Source organism: Cherax quadricarinatus, chromosome 8 (assembly GCF_038502225.1).
Source record: "Cherax quadricarinatus isolate ZL_2023a chromosome 8, ASM3850222v1, whole genome shotgun sequence".
In the NCBI taxonomy this organism is placed as follows: Eukaryota; Metazoa; Arthropoda; class Malacostraca; order Decapoda; family Parastacidae; genus Cherax; species Cherax quadricarinatus.
This window is the reverse complement of record NC_091299.1, coordinates 32,449,726-32,465,678: the sequence shown is the minus strand read 5'-3', so window position 1 is coordinate 32,465,678 and position 15,953 is coordinate 32,449,726. Positions and strand designations below refer to the sequence as shown.

Genomic DNA, 15,953 nt, shown 5'->3' with positions numbered 1-15,953 from the left:
ATACACTAGACCTCATCTTCACTAACAATGATGATCTGATAAGAAATGTCACCATATCAAAAACAATATACTCAGATCACAACATAATCGAGGTTCAGACATGTATGCGCGGAGCCCCAGACCGACAAAATGAGATCAGTCACGAGGGAGCCTTCACCAAATTCAACTTCAATAACAAGAACATAAAGTGGGACCAAGTAAACCAAGTCCTAAACGATATAAGCTGGGAAGATAGACTAAGCAACACAGACCCCAACTTATGCCTAGAACAGATTAACTTGGTGGCACTTGATGTATGCACAAGAAAAAGGAGGAGTATATGTAAAATAGAAAGAGACAGGCGATCCCTTTACAGGCGACAAAAAAGAATAACAGAGCGGCTAAAAGAGGCCAATATATCTGAAAGGCGTAGGGAGTCACTGGTCAGAGAAATAGCAAACATCGAACTTAAGCTGAAGGAATCTTATAGGAGTCGGGAATCGCGGGAAGAACTAAAAGCCATAAATGAAATCGAAAGAAACCCAAAGTATTTCTTTTCCTATGCCAAATCAAAGTCAAGAACAACGTCCTGTACTAGGCCCCTACTTAAACAAGATGGGTCCTACACAGATGACAGCAAGGAAATGAGTGAGCTACTCAAGTCCCAATATGACTCAGTTTTTAGCAAGCCGCTAACCAGACTGAGAGTCGAAGATCAAAATGAATTTTTTATGAGAGAGCCACAGAATTTGGTTAACACAAGCCTATCTGATGTTATCCTGACGCCAAATGACTTCGAACAGGCGATAAATGACATGCCCATGCACTCTGCCCCTGGGCCAGACTCATGGAACTCCGTGTTCATCAAGAACTGCAAGAAGCCCCTATCACGAGCTTTTACCATCCTATGGAGAGGGAGCATGGACACGGGGGTCGTCCCACAGTTACTAAAAACAACAGACATAGCCCCACTCCACAAAGGGGGCAGTAAAGCAATAGCAAAGAACTACAGACCGATAGCACTAACATCCCATATCATAAAAATCTTTGAAAGGGTCCTAAGAAGCAAGATCGCCACCCATCTAGAAACTCATCAGTTACACAACCCAGGGCAACATGGGTTTAGAGCAGGTCGCTCCTGTCTGTCTCAACTATTGGATCACTACGACAATGTCCTAGATGCACTAGAAGTTAAAAAGAATGCGGATGTAATATATACAGACTTTGCAAAAGCCTTCGACAAGTGTGACAATGGCGTAACAGCGCATAAAATGCGTGCTAAATGAATAACAGGAAAAGTTGGTAGATGGATCAATAATTTCCTCACAAACAGAACACAAAGAGTAGTAGTCAACAGAGTAAAGTCTGAGGCAGCTACGGTGAAAAGCTCTGTTCCACTCGCTCCCATCTTGTTTCTTATCCTCATATCTGACATAGACAAGGATGTCAGCCACAGCACCGTGTCTTCCTTTGCAGATGACACACGAATCTGCATGACAGTGTCTTCCATTGCAGACACTGCAAGGCTCCAGGCGGACATCAACCAAATCTTTCAGTGGGCTGCAGAAAACAATATGAAGTTCAACGATGAGAAATTTCAATTACTCAGATACGGTAAACACGAGGAAATTAAAACTTCATCAGAGTACAAAACAAATTCCGGCCACAAAATAGAGCTAAAAACCAAAGTCAAATACCTGGGAGTGATCAAGTCGGAGGATCTCACCTTCAAGGACCATAACATTATATCAATTGCAGCTGCTAGAAAAATGACAGGATGGATAATGAGAACCTTCAAAACTAGGGATTCCAAGCCCATGATGACACTCTTCAGGTCGCTTGTTCTATCTAGGCTGGAATATTGCTGCACACTAACAGCACCTTTCAAGGCAGGTGAAATTGCTGACCTAGAAAATGTACAGAGAACCTTCACGGCGCGCATAACGGAGATAAAACACCTCAATTACTGGGAGCGCTTGAGGTTCCTAAACCTGTATTCCCTGGAACGCAGGCGGGAGAGATACATGATTATATACACCTGGAAAATCCTAGAGGGACTAGTACCGAACTTGCACACGAAAATCACTCACAACGAAAGCAAAAGACTTGGCAGACGATGCAACATCCCCGCAATGAAAAGCAGGAGTGTCACTAGCACGTTAAGAGACAATACAATAAGTGTCAGGGGCCCGAGACTGTTCAACTACCTCCCAGCATACATAAGGGGGATTACCAACAGACCCCTGGCAGTCTTCAAGCTGGCACTGGACAAGCACCTAAAGTCGGTACCTGACCAGCCGGGCTGTGGCTCGTACGTTGGATTGCGTGAAGCCAGCAGTAACAGCCTTGTTGATCAGGCTCTGATCCACCAGAAGACCTGGTCACAGACCGGGCCTCAGGGGCGTTGATCCCCGGAACTCTCTCCAGGTAAACTCCAGGTAATATCAATGCACCACGCAGAAACAGAAACAAGAGGAGGTATATACAGAGATAAATCGCAGTCAGCAGAATTCGAAACCACGTCAGGGGAGTGTAGCAAGGTTCTCCAAGTGACACTAAACCACTCGGCCACAGATGCCTCAAAAGCTAGGAGGTCTGACTTACACGCCATGTTTCTTCATTGATGTAAAAAAAATATAAAAATCGCTTGTGAGGAGGAGAATGAAATACCTTGAAGCCATGATTGAGGCTCACTGGTGTGCCAAGACTAGGAAGAAACATGGCTTGTAAACCAGGCTGCCTAGCTTTTGAGGCATCTGTGGCAGAGTGTCCTAGAACGTCACTTGGGGAACCTTGCCAGCCTCCATCACGTGGTTTCGAATCCTGCTGACTGCGATCTTTCTCTGGTTATTTCATTATTATTTATCTCCTACCACTCCATTATTTTATACATACTTGTACATGTATACTACAAATTAAATAAATAAATAAATAAATAAATAAATACTGATTGTACAACAATGCAAGCAACCATACGACCTGTTTTTGTAATACTCATTTGTACTTAATTGTTATCTGTTTACAATAATGTTTTACCACTGAATACTTATTGCTTAGTTAATCTTAAGTTAACTTTAAGCCTGCCCGTAATGCTATGTATTCAAGTGGCTTTGGCATGCTGCATTTAACTGTATTCTTTTGTACTTCTCTGTATCATGTTCAAATAAATAAATAAATAAATAAATTCAAAAGGTTTATGGGATATACTGCAAGTCCAAAAATATGTTTGTCAACAACTACACTGCAAATATTTCACCCAGTTTTCTCCCAGCGTCTCTGAGGACAAGCCACACTTTAGACACTGCCACAAAAAATTGACTTCTCTGAGAGCCTTAGTTGTTTTTTGTGAATTTTTAGCCACATTCTCCTGGTAATTTGTATGCGCCCTTTTCCCCCTTTGACTGGAACATTACCATCTTCACCAAGAGTGTGGATGCAATCACAGTGAGACAGGTTAGGTAATGTGTGTGTCAGGAAGCAGGACAACAGAATGGCTTTCCTGTCCTACTCTTTCACACAGAATGGTATATAATAAAAAAAAAAGTCGTGAAATATACAGGGTATATGAAAATGAATCTTACAACAATAACATCGTGTTCTTTGAATAAACAAGCAATAAAAATTTAACCCTGGACAAACTGTAACATAAACTGATGGTATATGACACTGGTTATTTTATCTTAATTGCTGGTCTAAGAGAAGTCTCCATCGCTCTCGTAGTGTAGTGGTTATCACGTCTGCTTTACACGCAGAAGGTCCCAGGTTCGAGCCCTGGCGAGAGCAACTCCCGTTAATTTTCATGAATGTTTTGTCTTTTCTAATATATGGGACGTTATGTCCCATATATTTCTATGAATATATATATATATATATATATATATATATATATATATATATATATATATATATATATATATATGGTGCAACACTTTGTGCACTTAGAAAGAAGGATGAAGGAATTAGGCCTTTTGCAGTAGGCAACACTTTTCGTCGCCTCGTTTCCAAAGCTGCTGTCCGAAGTATTCGTGCACAGGCAGCCATGATGCTTCAACCAAACCAGCTTGACTCTGGGGTCTCTCAAGGAAGTGAAGCAGCGGTTCATGCAACAAGGGCGCATATCAACAACCTGCCTGAGGACAATGCAGTGGTAAAATCAGGCTTCAAGAATGCATTTAATCCCCTGAAAAGAGACGTGGTATTAGAAGCAGTACAAGAACATTTCCCTGGTCTCTTCCCCTTTGTTTCAGCTCGATATAGCAAGGAATCAATGTTCCTGTTTGGAGAGCATGAAATCACATCATCGGAGGGTGTCCAACAAGGGGATCCTCTTGCACCATTTCTCTTCTGTATAGCAGTTAGGGAAATCACAGTCAGACTGACCAGCGAGCTAAACATCTGGTTCCTAGATGATGGCACACTAGCAGGTACAAAGGAGTCCCTCCTAGATGATCTTACACAAGTGATGACACTGGGACAGGAAATGGGTCTCATCCTAAAGCCATATAAATGTGAAAATATCTCAGGCAGTCAACAAGTGATAAATGCAGTGAGATCCAAACTACGAGGAGCATCGGTCATTGCCCCTACAAATAGCGTCTTACTTGGAGCACCTCTGGGAAGCGATACCATTGACACAATTCTTAGGAAGAAATTGAAAGAGTTGAGGAGAATGGAACAACGAATAGGCGATCTTGACACCCACTATGCCTTGTACCTTCTCACAAACTGCTTAAGTCTGCCCAGGTTGGCATATTTCCTAAGATGTGCACCTTCATATGATAATCCTAAACTGCACGAATATGACAGTATCCTGAGGCAGATTTTTACGAAAGTACTCAACCTTACTTTAGAAGACGGGCAGTGGAACCAAGCTACACTTCCAGTCAGACTAGGAGGCATTGGTGTCCGCAAGTCATCACAGATTGCACTACCTGCTTTTCTGTCCTCATACATTGCCTCCAGAGGGCTTGTAGCAGCGATTCTCCCTGAACATCTTAGGGACAAGATTGGAGTCCAAGACCAAAAGTTCGTTGACGGAGCCATGATCTAGGATAATCTAACGGACTCTGAAACCAGACCTGCTGCCCCCAACAACTACAAACAGTCGCACTAGGATGGCCCGATAGTGGAGAAAATAGCCTCAACAATGCTTCAGAGTGTCAGGGAAGGATAGAGCCCACCTCCTGGCAGTGAGAGTTCATCATGCAAGGGACTTTCTTTTGGCTGTTCCCAACTCCAGCCTTGGCATACGCCTCGACCCACAGACCATCCGTACTGGTGTTGCCCTTCTACTTGCCGCCCCTATTCTCGGCGAACACGGGTGTATTTGTCACAGTGGAGCAGCAGACCAATTCGGGTACCATGGTCTTGTGTGCCGTAAATCCGAGGGAAAGATTACAAGACATGAGGAGGTTAATAACATTATCAAGAGGAACCTCACAACAGCCGGATGCCCAGCAGTAAGGGAGCCACCCCAGCTATGCAGATCTGATGGCAGCCAGAAGAGTCCAGATGGTATCACACTTCAAGCCTGGACAAACGGCAAGGAGATAAGCTGATACCAATCTCCAATACACCAGGGAGGAAGCAGGGGCAGCCACCAGCTTCAGGGAGTCCCAAAAGTCTAGAAAATATGGAGAACTTGCCCATCATTATGTGTTTGTTCCCATAGGCTCAGAGACCCCTGGCTCATGGGGAAAGAGTGCATTTAAGTTTCTAAGGAGCTAGGCAAAAGACTCATCGGGGTAACTAGGGATCCCAGGGCAGCTAGTTTTCCGTTCCAGCGACTCAGCGCTGCTGTTCAGAGGGGTAATGCCTGCTGTATTTCGGGCACACGCCCCAGCTGTGAAGAGCTGGATGAGATTTTTGCATTATAATCAGTGACAAACACGTAACAATATGTACTAGACATGTATCTCTCACACCTCATGTACTGTATATGTCATCTTTACATCAACAATGTATCTCTTAAACCTTTTGTACCATATTATGTAATAAAATATACCTATTAGTAAAAAAGAATGAAAAGATGGTGGTAGGGGAAGTGGAATATTCAAACGGCTTCAGGAAGAAATCCAAATATTCTTCCTTGAAGCCTTTTTATCCACTTCTCCGAGGCTGTGGGTCCCACAATTTACACCAGAGGTGGACCCCTTTCAATAAATAAATAAATAAATAAATAAATAAATAAATATATATATATATATATATATATATATATATATATATATATATATATATATATATATATATATATATATATATATATATATATATATATATATATATATATTCCTTGTGGGAATCCAAGACGAATAATGAAGAGAAACACCACAGTCGTGAGAAACATCCGTATTTATGATTCAAACATTTCGGAGTATCAAGTTCAACAACGTGTTTACGATGTCTACCACGTATTACTGGGCCGCGGTGGTTACAATAGGAAGGCTATACCACAATATTATTCTTAAGTTTTAAGTTTGCCCGAAATGCTCTACATATTAAGGGCTTTCTGCATGGACAACTGAATGGCATTCACCTCTGTACAAACACTGTATCATGCTGAATTAAACTATTATTATTATTATTATTATTATTATTATTATTATTATTATTATTATTATTATTATTATTGTTTTTATTATTATTGTGAAGCCAACAGCATGTTTACTTTATAGCTGACCCCCCCCCCCGCCCTACTTATGGTGCACTAGTAAAGTGCAGGTGTCGTAGAGTGAATACATCAATGTGTATTAATTTTTTTTCTGTACATAGGGCTCACCTCTGGCGCAACACGTAAGTTCCCTGAGCCTCGTACAAACTGATAAAATGATTTCGGGCAAAAATCTTAAGGTTTGTCTAATGGAAATCAGTCACTTTGTCTGATTTTTTGGGGGTTATCCTAGGTAATTTATGCATTATTGTACTTACGTGTACCCGTGCCTAAATAAACTTACTTACTCCATTTAGAACAATTTATTTATGGAAACAGTTCCGTTGAGAATTTTACACAATTACGATTTATAAACAGAAACTTTAATGAAGATGGAGAGGTTATCAAGCTCTTCAAAGAGGCATTCCCACTCTGGATGGCAACGCTAAGTTTGGAAGAGCTCAGAAGAGCTTGGGACACTGGACTAACAAACATGCAAATAAAAAGAATTTATTTTCAGAATATTTTTACATTTCACAACAGAACTCAGGGGTCCTTATCACCTGTGTCAGAGACATCACTGTTAAGAATGAACATTTAGCCGGTTTGATGTCAGAGACGCATTTACCAACGAACCAACCACAAACTATTTCTCTTCTATACAATTCAGTAATTCTGCGCCTCCCACAACCCTGCCGAGGTTTTGTGGGAGGCGCAGCGTAAATTACAACCACTTCAGCTTCGGGAACCAGAAAGACAGTGTTTTAGAAGGGTTGTGAGAGTCCTCCTACTCTCGTAGCCCGGCGAGAGTACTGTGTTGGCTAACCTCTGTATAAAACACCTACAAGTCCACATATTTCCTGCATTACCCAAGCATTATTACATAGCTATGCTATGTCAACGACACACTGGCATTCTTCCATAAGGGGACTCAATATATATATATATATATATATATATATATATATATATATATATATATATATATATATATATATATATATATATATATATATATATATATATATATATATATATATATATATATATATATATATATATATATATATATATATATATATATATATATATATATGCACATACATATATATATACATATATATATATATATATATATGTCGTGCCGAATATGTAAAACTGGTCAATTAGCAAGAACTCATTTAAAATTAAGTCCTTTCTAAAATTTTCTCTTATACCTTTAAAGATATATTTTTTTCATTAATGTTGATGTAATAATTTATAATTTTGCACCAAAAGTACCTTAGAAAACTTACCTAACCTTATTATAAGAAGCGCAATTTATTTTAGCCTAACCCAACTAAATATATTTTAGATTTGTTTACAATAATTTAATACTAAACAAACACAGTGAAATATATTTTTTTCGTTAGGTTCAGAATGATTTTGGCGAAATTATTGCATACACAAATTTTCGCTTGTCCTATATGGCAAGATGAACGTTGCTATTTAAGCGAAGATCGCAAATTCTGCCTATTCGGCACGACATATATATATATAATATATATAATATATATATATAAATACATATATATATATATATATATATATATATATATACACACAACATCCTCAACTCCATCAACAACATCGAGTTCACCATTAAATTCAGGCAGGAGAAGGAAAGAGACAACCATCTATCTTTCCTGCAAGTTCTACACACAGATGACAACTGTCATTCCAAGTTCACAGGAAACTCACCAGTAATGACGACCTCATTCACTTGTGTTCTCACCGCGATACCAGAACTAAGCGAGCTGTCATCACTGGTCTCTTCCTTAGAGTCTATAAAGATCACCAGCCCACAATTTCTAGATTAGTATGTATGCATGAGACAAGTCTTCGGCAAGCTACCATAATTTATCTCCGAGTGTACAGTGGAGGGCCGCTCTCCACATCATCAGATACAATAATAACAACAACACACGGGGAGACCTTCCACCAGATGCATCTTCCAGTCAGCAATATTGATCCAACACTCATGAGCATCCATATTAGAGCAGCAACAAGTTTCACGGTCACTGTCAAGAACCTAGTTAAATCTACATCAGCCAGTATCACAGGAACGAGTGCTTGTGTGTAATGGGTCCTTCGCAAGGGCTACGATAAGTTATATATCAGGAAAACAACTAGATCCATGGACCAGAATGTCAGGGAAGACAGAAACGCCTGTAACCGTGATACTATAAACAGCATGGTACCCCTCACATGAGGTGGAAGGCAGGAGAAACTTCTTGTCAAAGAGAGTGATTTATTAGAGCATCGATGACTGGAAGCCTCAATGATTTCGATTTCAGTCATTTCAGCATCTTCAGTATTTTCGCCAAAATTATTTTGCTCAACCAAAAGCACTGTCATCGGGTAACATAAGAATGGAGAATTTCCGTAGTACTAAGCACTGGCCTGGAGTTTTACGACCTGCCATGAGTTCTAACCCAGCCCGTACAGTGTTTTTTTTTTCTACTGTAGTAAGTCTGCTAACTCATGCTAGACAGAGCTCCTCTATAACACCAATCTTTCTCACAAACACAGTACACGGACCCGCCCACCTGATACCGTTAAGTGACCTTAAGTGACGTCAGTCTTTCTCCCTGAATCGTACCTGACAGCTCTCTGCCACATATACTGTGCTTTCAACTCTCTGATTTAAGGAGAGAGAAAAGGCAGAGAGAGAGAGAGAGAGAGAGAGAGAGAGAGAGAGAGAGAGAGAGAGAGAGAGAGAGAGATTAAGGGGAGATAGTCCCCAGTGGCGATACTTCTTCAGTAAATGTGTTGATTGTGTTTACCACTTGTTCTATCTAGGCTGGAATATTGCTGCACACTAACAGCACCTTTCAAGGGAGGTGAAATTGCTGACCTAGAAAATGTACAGAGAACCTTCACGGCGCGCATAACGGAGATAAAACACCTCAATTACTGGGAGCGCCTGAAGTTCCTGAACCTGTATTCCCTGGAACGCAGGCGGGAGAGATACTTGATTATATACACCTGGAAAATCCTAGAGGGACTAGTACCGAACTTGCACACGAAAATCACTCACTACGAAAGCAAAAGACTTGGCAGACGATGCAACATCCCCGCAATGAAAAGCAGGGGTGTCACTAGCACGTTAAGAGACCATACAATAAGTGTCAGGGGCCCGAGACTGTTCAACTGCCTCCCAGCATACATAAGGGGGATTACCAACAGACCCCTGGCAGTCTTCAAGCTGGCACTGGACAAGCACCTAAAGTCGGTTCCTGACCAGCCGGGCTGTGGCTCGTACGTTGGTTTGCGTGCAGCCAGCAGTAACAGCCTGGTTGATCAATCTCTGATCCACCAGGAGGCCTGGTCCCAGACCGGGCCGCGGGGGCGTTTACCCCCGGAACTCTCTCCAGGTAAACAGTATGTCTCACTAACACGTAGATGAAAAGTGCAGTGCCTACACCTTGAACTATGCCCTGGATATTGATGCTGGTTGCGTCATGGTTGTCATGCTGGTTGCATCATGGTTGTCATGCTGGTTGCATCATGGTTGTCATGCTGGTTGCGTCATGGTTATCATGCTGGTTGCACCATGGCAGCAATGTTGGTTGCATCAAACTGGTTGCGTCATGGGTATGATGTTAGAGGTTGTTGGATGCCACCTCTGAATAATTATTATTATAATTTCATAGTATAGTAATATTATTATTATTGTTATTATTATTTTTATTATCGCACTTCAAGGAAAATGATACGTTGGATAGATAGAATGTTGAGAACAAGAGATGCGAAGCCGTTGACGACACTCTTCAAGTCACTGGTTCTCTCTAGGCTAGAATGTTACTATGTACTAACAACCACCTTTAAAGCAATCGAAAATGCTGAATTCGAAAATGTACAGAGAGCCTTCACAGCTGGTATAAACTCAAATCAAACACCAAAATTACTGGAAGAGATTGAGGTCCCCGGAACTGCACTCTTTAAAACGTAGGCTAAAAAGATACCTCATAATTCTGGAGGGATTGGTCCCAAACCTGAACGCTGAAATAACTGTCTGTAAACACAAGAGGACTGGCAGACGGTGTAAGATGTCTCCGGTTAAAGCAAGGAAACGACGAGCTCACTAAGAGAGAGCTCAATAAGTGTGAGGGGACCACGACTCGTCAACACTCTCCCTTCATACATATGTGGGATTACCAGCAAATACCTAGCCGTCTTAATAATAATAATAATGAACATTAAAATGGTATACAATACCGACAGGTTGGTAGGTAAGACACATAGGCAACAGTTAGGCAACTTTATTCCGAAACGTTTCGCCTACACAGTAGGCTTCTTCATAATAATAATAATAATAATAATAATAATAATAATAACTTTTATTTGAACATGATACATAGTTGTACAAGGAATTACAGTGGTTGAGTGTACATACCAAAAGTCCCTTGTATACAGAACATTATGGGCAGCTTAAAATTAACTTAAGATTAACTAAGCAACGATATATTCAGTGGTAAAAATTACAGTAAACAAATTACAACATTAAGTACAATTGGGTAGTTTGAACAAAGAAATTTGAAGATTTCAATTAAGAATCATCATAGTTGTACAAATTTGTAGCATAATAATGTATAATATAACAAAATGATCAATATACTAAATGAAATCATACAATTTATTAATCAGATCAAATCGAATAAAATCAGTGATTTGTAGTGGAGAAACAGGTCATATGGTCATTAGATGAGTTACTGAGCATTCAAGAGAATGGAGAAGAATGGAGCATTTCATTAGGTAATGTAATTAAAAAACAAAGTTTGATAGGGTCACAGGTTATCCATTTATGAGATACAGTTATTCAGTATTTATTTAGTTGTGGGTGAGTAATTGGTTTTTAAGAAGAGTCTTAAATTGGTAAACAGAGTTTCTTTTATATTCACAGGTAATGAATTCCAGATTTTTGGGCCTTTTATGTGCATCGAATTTGTACATAGTGTGAGATGGACACGGGGAACATCAAAGAGTGATCTGTGCCTTGTGTTATGGTTATGTGTTCTGTTGAGGTTGGTAAGGAGAAGTTTGAGGGGAGGGTTTATATCTGAGTTTAATGTTCTATGTATGTAGTAGGCACAATAATAAGTATGGATGTTTTGTACGGTGAGTAAGTTTAGAGTTTTGAATATTGGTGGAGTATGTTACCTGTATTGGGAATTTGTTATCATTCTGACTGCAGCCTTTTATTGGGTAATTAATGGTCTGAGATGGTTTATTATTTTTGAGCCCCATGTACAGATTCCATAGGTGAGATAGGGGTAAATGAGTGAGTGATATAGGGCAAAGAGAGTTGATTGTGGAACATAGTACCGTATCTTCGATAGTATGCCTACAGTCTTGGAGATTTTCTTAGAAATTTGTTGCACATGTGTTTGAAATTTGAGTTTATTATCAAGGTAGATTCCTAAGAATTTTCCCTCTGTGAGCTTTGTGATAGGTGATCCGTTTATCATTATGTTAAGAGGAACATCTCTAGTTCGGTTCCCAAACTGAATGAAGTAGGTTTTGTCAATATTGAGAGTAAGCTTGTTAACCATCATCCAGGTAGATATTTTCTGTAATTCGGTATTTACAGTATTGGCTAGCGTGACTGGGCTCGGGTGAGAGAAGACATATGTAGTGTCATCTGCAAATAGTGTGGGTTTGAGTAGTTGCGATGCATTTTGTAAGTCGTTTATGTAAATGAGAAAGAGAAGAGGGCCAAGGACACTTCCCTGTGGGACACCTACTGTAATTGGCTGTGTAGAAGAGTTTGCTCCATTTGTGTACACATATTTGCTTCTGTTGCTAAGGTATGTCTTCAGGAGGGAACTCGACAGATTTCTCAAATCAGTTCCTGATCACCCGTGCTGTGGTGCATACGTTGGGCTGCTGGCACCAATAGCCTAATCGATCAGGTCAGCAACCAGGAGCTGGTCTGGGGTCGAGCCGCGGGGGCGGTGACCTCCGGAGGCGACTCCAGGTAACCTCCACGTCCTACTTTAAGAAATCCTTAGCATGTATATTTCAAGATTTAATACGTGTACATAAAATAACATTGTCATGGTTGGTAGCGTCCTCAACTCGTACACTAAGGGTCCGGGATCGCTTCCCAGCACGGGTGAAACCTGGAGCATGTTTCCTTACACCTACTGCCCCTGAGTGTTTAGTCGATTGTTGTGGGTGGTATCCTGAGGGAGAAGATTAAGAACCACAGTGGAAATGAGACACACAGTAACTTTACTGGGTTATCCTTGACACCCAGGGTAACCCTTCCCTTTCCCGGGTTAAAAATCCCAATAAAATCTTCCCTCATCCAAACACTGCAAATACTATGATAAAAACTAATCTCAAATGATATTGTTATATGAATTCAAGCTACTGATCACATTGCACCATCGCTCTCGTAGTGTAGTGGTTATCACGTCTGCTTTACACGCAGAAGGTCCCAGGTTCGAGCCCTGGCGAGAGCAGTTAAGTTTTTTCTTTTTCTTTTTTTTACCTAAGGTTTTATTTCCCTTGATTTACATCCTTTATGCAAGGTTTTTCAGGAAACAGAAAAAGTGTTTCCTGACATGGGTGATGACTGCCGTGGAGCTGTTTAAGTCATCTGATCGAGGCTTATCGCTGGCTTACCACTCCACCCATTTAAAAATTTAAGTAGTTATAACCATTTTTTTACACCCCTATAAAAAATAATATAAATGACGACTCTGTTGTTTTGCACTCTAAAAGATGGGTGAGAGTGCGGTCAGAGAGAGTGCGGTCAGAGAGAGTGCGGTCCGAGTGCGGTCAGAGGGTAAACTGCTTGTGATAGCACACTTTTGGAAAAAAAAGGCGTTGAATGAATGATGGTGAATATGTTTTCTTCCTGAGTCATCCTGCCCTGTATATATATATATACAGAGAGAGAGGGAGAGAGGGAGAGAGAGAGAGAGAGAGAGAGAGAGAGAGAGAGAGAGAGAGAGAGAGAGAGAGAGAGAGAGAGAGAGAGAGAGAGAGAGAGAGAGAGAGAGAGAGAGAGAGAGAGAGAGAGAGGAGAATTTTACAGATTGAAATAAGTGAAGATTGCAATGTGCATGTGATATAGGAACGATGCTACTTTTTATAACCAAAATAAACTGTAAAGACCTATTCCCTTCAAGGAAGGTTCTTCGTCCACTAGTTAACAAATTCCTGCTCAGCAAAATGCCACAAGCCGCATATTATGTCTTATTAATATAAAATAAGAGTGTGGCAAAACTGACAAATGAGTTTTATCACAGCAGGTAGCACTTAGGTGGTCGTTATGGGCGGGACATGGGGCCCCCTGGTCGTGCTCAGTCTCCTGGTGGTCGCCCATACCTACGAGGAGACCAAACTAGAGGACGTCGTCGGTGAGTACGACATCATGATGTTCAAAAACCTCCTCCTGAACACAACTCAGCGCCTCCTACAGGCCATCTCCCGCGTCGAGACCACCGCAGCCAAGGACGAGTCCCTGGCTGAGCTGAAGGAGACGATGAGGGGGATCAGTGAGTCTCTAGCGGTTGCCAACCAGCAGGCTATAGCCGTCCGGGAGAGCGTCAACAATGGGGCTGATGCTACCAAAACAGAGTTGCGGAGATTCCAGGACCAGATACTGAGCAAGCTCTCTGACGTGAAGCTCTTCATGGAGCTCAAAACCAAACACATGGAAGACCAGGTAGCCAAGCTCGGCCGCATATCTGTCAACCGCCTTGCAGGAGACTGCCAGGACCTCTACGAAATGGGTTTCAACGCTTCTGGGGTGTATTACTTGCAGAAGTTCGGGCGGCAGGTGCTTTGTGATATGGAAACAGGGCAGGGTGGCTGGCTCGTCATCCAGAGAAGAGCGAAGGTAGTCGAACAGGTATGTTGTCGAGTGCCTACAGCGCCAGTATATACATGATAGTCTGACAATGCCTGCAGTAGCAAGCCGTATGTAACAATTTGTTGCATTTCATTATAATGGAATCTAAGCCTTCTACTTTTTTCAAATTAATTTGCTTGTTCATTTTCAGTAAGAGTTTTTAAACTTCTGATAAACAACGGTAAATAATGAGTGCTCTCTTTAAGTTAGTTTAGCCAAAACATCGACGTCAGAAAGTTCTCAAGAGCATTTTATCTGATTTGAAGGTTTTTTATATGTTGTACATACATATATATATATACATCTATCAAGAGTTTTACTGGCAGGTGGACTTCAACCGCGACTGGCACGAATACAAGGCCGGCTTTGGTGACCTCGAGGCGGAGTTCTGGGCTGGTAATGACTTCCTTCACGTTCTCACCAACCAGAAATCCTACGAACTCAAAATTGACATGGTCGACTTCGAGAAGGGATCTTACTGGGCTTCTTACAGGTAAACACGAGAGGAGTTAAAAACATGCGACCACTGGACTTCGCCAGTACAGAGACCGTCCTAGCTTCAGCTAGCTATATTGACTACACAGACAATTATATATGCACTTTAGGAATTTAATTGCGAGATACTGATCCTTAATTAATTAATTATAGTCTATAGTATACCTATAGTATATCTTAAATTTAGTGGAGTATTGGCGCTTATTCTCTTTAGTGCCCTGGAGTATAAATAATAACATTTATGGGGGAGCACTAAACTCATAGGGACCATGAAACATCAGGAAATGGGAAGAATTCGGTAATGATTCAAAGCACCTTCTTCAGGGGCAGATTAAAAAGGAGCAGTATCGCAGTTGACAATGATAATGATAATTGAAAAGGCGGACATTCTTAATGACAGAACAAAGATTCCATAATTTTTTTTACTGTTCACTTTACGCTAAACAGCTGTGTGTTAGCTGACTGGGAGGAAGACGCAGTCACCATTGGAAACTCCAATATAATTATAAACTACAGTTCTATTACTCCAAATTAAATACAACTGAAGTATGTTCATTGCTTAGCGTTCTCGGCTCACACCCGAGAGGACGTTGGGTCGAGCCTCATTACGAGAGGGACGTCAAGTATATTTAAGTCTATTAGCGTTAAGTAGGTACCTGGGTTAGTTACCATTTTGTCCTAGGCACATGTCGATTAGACACTAGGCCTGTTATATATGAGTGCTTGTGTACTCACCTAATGGTACCTAATTGTGGTTGCAGGGGTCGAGACTCAGCTCCTGGCCCCGCCTCTTCACCGACCGCTACTAGGTCCTCTCTCCCCCTGCTCCATGAGCTTTATCATACCTCGTCTTAAAACTATGTATAGCTCCTGCCTCCACTACATCGCTTGCCAGACTATTCCACTTCCTAACTACTCTAT

At 41.0% G+C, this 15,953-nt stretch overlaps 1 protein-coding gene and 2 non-coding genes across 3 annotated transcripts in view; all 3 read left to right on the top strand.

Moving 5' to 3' along the window:
- LOC128685258 (techylectin-5B) overlaps positions 1–15,953 on the top strand; it is a 52,237-nt gene that overhangs the window by 13,325 nt on the left and 22,959 nt on the right. The window contains exons 2-3 of the mRNA XM_070083025.1: positions 13,933–14,537; positions 14,864–15,030. Coding sequence (XP_069939126.1) covers positions 13,956–14,537; positions 14,864–15,030 — 749 coding nt within the window. The 5' untranslated portion in view covers positions 13,933–13,955. The remainder of the gene's footprint in view (positions 1–13,932; positions 14,538–14,863; positions 15,031–15,953) is intronic.
- On the top strand, positions 3,690–3,762 carry TRNAV-UAC (transfer RNA valine (anticodon UAC)). Its single transcript has one exon. It is a non-coding gene; the product is annotated as a tRNA-Val (tRNA).
- Positions 13,068–13,140, top strand: TRNAV-UAC (transfer RNA valine (anticodon UAC)). Its single transcript has one exon. It is a non-coding gene; the product is annotated as a tRNA-Val (tRNA).